This window comes from Bombus impatiens, unplaced genomic scaffold, assembly GCF_000188095.3.
Source record: "Bombus impatiens unplaced genomic scaffold, BIMP_2.2 scf_0640, whole genome shotgun sequence".
In the NCBI taxonomy this organism is placed as follows: Eukaryota; Metazoa; Arthropoda; class Insecta; order Hymenoptera; family Apidae; genus Bombus; species Bombus impatiens.
In genome coordinates this window covers 620,771-627,629 of record NT_177059.1, presented here as the reverse complement: position 1 = coordinate 627,629, position 6,859 = coordinate 620,771, and the positions used below count along the sequence as shown (strand labels likewise).

Here is a 6,859-nt window from a genome sequence, read left to right as displayed (position 1 = left end):
AGGTCGCTCTTGCGCGTTCGGATCGCGCGATCGTCGCTACAATCCAATCATTATCCTCGGTCTACTCCCATACTCTCCCCGCGATAGTATCGCGACAACTGTACGCGTTTGTCCTCGCGCGTTATTCGATTAGCCAAGGAAAATCGCTTCGAAAAGACAAACAAAGGCCTGTTGCAGCCACGAGTACCACGCGCCTTTCGCTTCGTCGCCTCTCCGCGTTTCGGCGTACCGATAACCTAGGTCGCATCCAACGACAACTTCGAAGAAACCAGATAAACGTTTTCGTCGTCTTTCCCGCCTCCTTCGATCGCCAACGTTCGTGCGAACGTTTAACCATCTATCGCAGCATCTGCCGCAGCTTTCGCGACCGTATCGACCGACTTTTATCCGCGAAATCAACCGATAAACAAATACTTGTCGCACGCGGTTTTATTGTAAATTTCCACGACGTCGTTCGAAATCGTCTCCAATCGATCCGATTTCAAAACTATTTGGCTACTTTATTTTTCTGTCTTCCTCCACCTCCTCCTTCTTCTCCTCCTCCTCCAATTTCTTCCCCTTCTTCTGCTTTCCCTCTCTCTTTCTCTACCTCTCCCGCACCTCCTCTCCACCCCCCTTTGCCGTATCGTAAAAAACTAAATTCATCTAGAAATCTAACCGTAGTCTATCTCGAGTAACGTGTTTACAACGAAATACAAATAAACGAAGGTAAATGAATAACAATTAGATCTCGACGGCAACCAGGTGCGTCAAAGTCCGAGGACGACGACTTGGCTCGCGTCTGATCTCGCACGCTCGATCGAGTGTACGTTGGACGGAAGGATTTTCTCTTGTACGGTAACGAGAGACGAGAATATTTATCGATCGCTGACGCACACGGTCTTCGATAAATCGGCTATCGATGACGATGATTCGTCCGGACGATGGAGCTCGTTCCACGATAGAAATTCGTCCGTACTTTCTTCCTACTACTTTTACACCCCACCTCTATTCCTAATTCCCTTCTCCTCTTCGCACGCTCTCGTAATTGTTCTCCTCTTCTTGTACGCGCGTATGCATGCGCGCACACACGTACACGCACGCGACACGCAACACGCTGAAACTTCGACGCGTACTTCCGTCTCTTCCGCTTCGCTTTCCTACCTCGTTCGCTTGAATTCGCACGAATTTACAAAGACGCGAACGATTCGGTGGAAACCGAGGTATCGTTCGACGAGCGGAATATACGCGCGAACGAAGCGCGGAACGGCCGGCCGTCGTTATACTACCCGGCGAAAGTCCTCGTAAAAGGTAAACGTTATCGTTACGCGAAACAACGTGATTGCCCTCTCCCCTTTTCTCTAAGAGGGAATAAGAACGACGACAAGGACAACCACAACCACAACGACAACGACAACGACAACGACAACGACAACGTCAACGGCAACGACGACGACAACGACAGCGATTCAAGATCGAAACGATTCTTATCTCTCTCTCTCTCTCTCTCTCTCTCTCTCTCTCTCTCTCTCTCTCTCTCTCTCTCTCTCTCTCTCTCTCTCTCTCTCTCTCTCTCTCTCTCTCTCTCTCTCTCTCTCTCTCTCTCTCTCTCTCTCTCTCTCTCTCTCTCTCTCTCTCTCTCTCTCTCTCTCTCTCTCTCTCTCTCTCTCTCTCTCTCTCTCTCTCTCTCTCTCTCTCTCTCTCTCTCTCTCTCTCTCTCTCTCTCTCTCTCTCTCTCTCTCTCTCTCTCTCTCTCTCTCTCTCTCTCTCTCTCTCTCTCTCTCGCTATATATATCTCTCTCTATACGTCTCTCGCTCTCTCGATCGTTGTATCCCTTGGAAAATTGCCAGGGCGAAAACATAACGCGTACACGCTCGAGATCGCAGGACGTAGAAACGGCCGACCGAGCAACCGGACGATCTACTTGGAACTCGATGAATTCTGGAAAGCCGGGTTCAGCTGACCGGTTTTGCCCGCGGTCGCGTTCGACGGCAACGGATTGGTGAGGTGCAGCTTCTCTTGTCGTTTGGCGGCGCGCGCCAGACACAGGAGCGCTCCTATCAAAACGATCGCTCCTATCGCTGCCAGAGCTCCGGATACCGCTGCTCGAGCTATCGGTGGCACGTCCACGGCCATCTTCATCAGGCTTCGCATCTCTGCCGGAAGTTCGTCGATGCCCTGCGCAACGGAAGAATGCAGAATAACATCGTTAACGCGGCGCGATCGATTCCGGCCGGGTGGCCGTCGTGTCATTCGACCGAAAGCGTGATAATGTAGCGGCGATAAACCGTCGATAGAAGGACGCTATAGCTACGACGAAGCGACGAGGATGAGCATGGGGGGAGGCGACAACAGCAACCGTGCGTACATACCGAATTATCGACACGAACGGTCATTCCATCGAAATGAATCACGCGTAGAGGCGTCGAACGACGCGACCGCGCGTACTCCTTCCATATTACCGTCACGAATATTTAGCCGCGCAACGAGTATCGGCATCATCGCTTGTAGCCATTGTCACAGTCACCGTCGTCGTGGCTAATCGCTCCCCCATCGTAGCTCCTTCTCACGCGATCGATCCGTCCCGACCCATAGAAACAACGATTCGTATCATCGTGCCCGCGGCGAAACGATCGAACGCGGTATGCGATCGATATACTCACGTCTTCGAACCACATGATCGGGAAAACGATATCCGGGAACGAGGCGACGTGTTTAATGTCCCGCACTTGCTTCACCGCCAGATTTATCTGAATTCTTGCTTTCGCTCTCAACGATGTGCCCATCATCGGTTGAACGTCGATGTAGAATTGATGCTTGTCCTCGACCGGCGGCGATATTCCGCTTACCGACTCTCGAAGCGACGGTTCCCCTGAAAATCGTCGTTCGTGAACGACATTTGTGAAAGTTAGTTTTGGGAAAAAAAGGCCGACCGTGCACGGACCGCGAGTTCTCAGCCGCGGTTCTTTGGCCGCGGCTCGCGAGACCTGCCCGATTTCATCAACCGTATTCAAAACCGTATTCAACGTACGTACCGCCGACGATTTCCCCAAGCGAGAAAAGTTCTCACGCGCGCTCCACCGGCCCCGCGCCGACCGAATTCGTCTGTGAATTCGTCCGTTTGCCAGAGCGAGAGGATTACGACGAGCCGGAGTGGGGGCAGTAGATACAACGAGATAACGGATGCGGACGTAACGAGCACGGATATACGTATGTTAACGCGAGTATCGTAGATCGGCCATCTTACCAAGGTAAAAATGCGGAAAACTGAGCAACACCGGCGAATCGTACTGGCAGAGCGAGACGTTGAAGGTTCCCTCGGGAGCGCAAGGTGGACCCGCTGGGCAGAAACATCGCTGTGTTTCCAATCTGTTCGGAGAAGCGAACGCGTCGTTCGCGGGCACGAACCTATACCCGGGTACTCCACCAGCTGTGGTCACCTCCTCCTGAAACGAATCGAGCAAACGACCACGTGCGAACGAGCGATTCGATGCTGGAAGAGGGGACGCCCCCCCCCCCTACTNCCCCCCCCTACTTTTACTGCTGCGACCACGCGTTACCTTAAACACCAGGGGCAATGCCCTGCAAAGATCCTTGTCGAACACTTTCAGCACCGTTTGCTTGGTGATGCGCGGCGGAAAGATGCTTCCGTCGCTACCAGCGACGCTGTCGCACTCCGCCGTGGTCCAGTGGCCCAGGTTGTCCTTCCCGTTCCACTTGTCCAGAATTCCGTATTTACCGATGTCCTCTTGGCCGGTGTAGATGGTGTACCAGTCGGGCGTTGTCCCGTTTTTCCCGTACAACAAACCGAATTGATCGTACGGCAACTTTTGATCCTTCGAAACCACGTCCTTGGCCAACTTGAGCAACGGGTCCTCGTAGCCCCAGAGTAGTTGACCGATCGAAACCTCGACGAACGGCTTTATGTTCAGTATGTCCATGATCGAGGCTATCGCCAGCCTCAAGAAACGCGCCGCATTCTTGGACTGGGTGGTGGCCGAAAGCATCGGTATGTTCGGCACCACGACCAAATCCTCTTCCGAGCCGACCGACAGTTCCTGCAAATATTCCTCCGATAAGATTCGTTTTTCACGCGGTGGTTATTCGTCGACGTGGTCGATCGCCAATACCGGCTTCTCTCTTCCATCGAAAACGAACCGCGAAACCACGCTTTCGCGGTCCTGCTGGGATGTAGCGCTACGATTGCCCTTTCCTACGCGAACGCTACCGCGTGTACGCCGTCGACAAACGTATTGCGTTCGATCGTTCGCACTCGCTAGCGACCCATATTGTTATCGTTGGCCGCAAAAGTAACAATCCTGGGAAAGAAGGTGTAACGCGTGCGACGCACACCTCTCGGAGAGAATCGTGCCACGTCGACCGAACGCACCTCGTCGTTGCCGTACACCTTTGCTTTTAATTCGCGGAAGCGCGTTGCTCCGCTATTACGATCTTACTCAACTCGCGTTGATCGTTACCAACACATAGAGCGTTACGTCACACCGCGCGAACAAACTTACTCTCCGTAGCAGTCTCCTACGAAACGAGAAACTACCTTGCCCGCTCTCCGCTTTGCTCTCCCCTTACAACCCAGCCACCATTCAAACCTATTCAAACCTAATGTATCTTTTATCGCTGTATCTTTTATCGCTCTCTCTCTCTCTCTCTCTCTCTTTCTCTCTCCCCTTCTCAGTCTCAGACTACCGAAACCTTTACTCTCTCTTACTTTTATCGTGGCGAGAAGTAACGCGATTAGGTATGGACAAAGATCGGCAGGCTCACCGGTACGAAAACAAACTCCTTCTTCATTTTGTACGACAACGTATCGTTATCGTTGAATTTTACGTCGACCTTTTCCCAGTGTTGCATGTACACGTACGGCCCGAGTTCCACCAATGCTGGTTTCTCGCCATCGTTTAAAAATTCATCGGCGTTCGTCACATTGTAAATGTAGACGCTCAATCGAGGTGACAACGGAGGTTCCCTCCACCAGTTGAACGTGCGGCCACCATCACGAAGGGCGATCTCTCTGTTCAGCAAAGCGTCGACCAATTTTGGAAAGACCGCAGCCAAAATCGCGGCAACGATGATCATCAATGCCCCGACAGCCACCGCTGCCCCTGCGATCAAAGTAGACGCGTTAGTCGCGCGTTGCGTATGCTCGAGGAAAAGGAAAGAAAGTTGGTCGGGTCGCGTCGCCTCGCAATCTCGGTCGTCCCCAGCCTCCCCTTCCCCTCCCACTATGCCCCGTTTCTCGTCGGAATCGTCGCGTTTCTATCTCGCTACACGGCTATTTTACCGTTTCTCGGCCAATTTCCGTATTCGCGTACGCGTTCTTAGGACATAAATCATACGCGATCGGAGTTGCGACGAAAAATCGAAAGGCCAACGGTACCGATACCGACGCCTGCAGCGGCGCGATGTCGCGCCAACTTACCGCTCGCCATTGCGCGATCTCCGCGATTCGGACGATAATTTATTCGCACGGATCTAAACAGGAATGGAGAAACGAGTATCGCCGTAGATTCCACGGCAAATTTTTCATCGCGCTGAAACTAGTCGGGTTCGTTCGTTTCGTTCAAGAACTCGAAACGATTTTCGAAACGATTACGAAACGAGTCGATAGCGTAACGTTCCGATCGATCGATCGGTCGATGGTGCGCGTTAACGCACCGAGCCAACGTCGCGTCGATTAATTTTCCAATCACGTAACGCGAAAGACACAAGTGGTACGAGCGGTGACCTTCGAAACGAACGGTCCTACTTTTTCAATTTCCATACGGAGCGCAAAGTTTAGATCGCGTGGCTAACCTCGACCAACTCCGACCGATCGGAACTCGATCGATTCGTCGGCGTTTCGTCTGCGAGCAAAGAAACGGCGAGCCCGGCTCGTGAAACGGAACGAAGAGAAACGCACTGTCGAGAAGAAGCACGCATCGGACATGCGAGGCACGGCTTACCGAGTCGCGGACGTCACGCGTCCGACCTTACAAAATCCTTGGAGTCGTCGCGTGTAACATCGTGACCTCGCGATCGAACTTTCGAAAGATCGCCACGACACGTTACGACGCTCGACGCAACAACGACTTTGCTTACGCTCGTGTTCTACTTTTCGACGCGAAGCTCCTGCGATTTCAAAAGCAGACGCGCGCTCGCAGGTCGGAGCGAATCGTCCACCAACTTTGCACCGTGCTCGTGCAAACGCGTACGGCAAACGCTCGTGGCTCGTGCGCGTTTTCCACATCGATGACCTTGCGATGTTCGGCCTTCGAATTCAGCTACGATCGTGACGGACGATCGTCGATCGCTACCGGTTTTATCTAGGATAGCTCGAGGTCGAGATCGCGTGTAACGACGATCGAGATCGATAGGCCGTAAGATCGGTCTGAAGCAGAATCGCTCGCTTATACGTAGGCGACGCGCATCGTCTCGCTGTTAAACGTCGCTCGTAGCGACCCAGCGACGAAGGTCGCGGCCACCAACATCCGTCCGTCTAAGCGCGTGCAACGTTCGATCGCCTTCGTGGTACACGTACGCGTCGCGTTTTGTCGTTTGCCCGGTGGCCGAGCTCGATCGTACGACGTAACGCGGAACCGCCCGATCAGCCGAAACTGACAAATTGACGAATATCATCGATGACATCGACGGGACCATCCGCGTCGACGGAAAAAACGAGCTCGCGTTCCAGGTTCGCCCGTCACGAATCTTCTTGCGCAACTACCGATTCGCTAGCGGACAGACGCCACCGACGAGGAAAAATCACGTTCCGATCGAATGGACTACAAAAGAGAGAAAGCCACGTTTGCCCGTCCCGTCGTACAGCCTCGTAAAGCCTGGTAAAATCTCGTAAAACCGTACCGTTTCGCGATCCTGGAAACG

At 53.0% G+C, this 6,859-nt stretch overlaps 3 protein-coding genes across 6 annotated transcripts in view; 1 reads left to right on the top strand and 2 right to left on the bottom strand.

Moving 5' to 3' along the window:
- LOC100745465 (scavenger receptor class B member 1-like) overlaps window positions 1-490 on the top strand; it is a 3,778-nt gene extending 3,288 nt beyond the window's left edge. The window contains exon 5 of the mRNA XM_033322488.1: window positions 1-490. This exon is cut by the window's left edge and continues 2 nt beyond it. The gene's annotated coding sequence lies outside the window, so the exon portion shown is untranslated.
- Window positions 1-2,517, bottom strand: part of LOC100745827 (metabotropic glutamate receptor 6-like) — an 18,731-nt gene extending 16,214 nt beyond the window's left edge. The window contains 1 exon segment of the mRNA XM_033322481.1: window positions 2,502-2,517. The gene's annotated coding sequence lies outside the window, so the exon portion shown is untranslated.
- The window catches only part of LOC100740839 (scavenger receptor class B member 1), a 21,088-nt gene continuing 15,960 nt past the window's right edge, over window positions 1,732-6,859 (bottom strand). For 3 of the 4 annotated variants that reach the window (XM_033322485.1, XM_033322487.1, XM_024369804.1), the window contains 5 exons: window positions 4,763-5,100; window positions 3,541-4,038; window positions 3,228-3,426; window positions 2,644-2,852; window positions 1,732-2,158 (listed from right to left, as the gene is read on the bottom strand). In XM_033322485.1, coding sequence (XP_033178376.1) covers window positions 1,901-2,158; window positions 2,644-2,852; window positions 3,228-3,426; window positions 3,541-4,038; window positions 4,763-5,100 — 1,502 coding nt within the window. In that variant the 3' untranslated portion in view covers window positions 1,732-1,900. Of the gene's footprint in view, window positions 2,159-2,643; window positions 2,853-3,227; window positions 3,427-3,540; window positions 4,039-4,762; window positions 5,101-5,417; window positions 5,443-6,859 lie in introns of those variants that run through there. The other variant, XM_033322486.1, reaches the window with a different exon arrangement.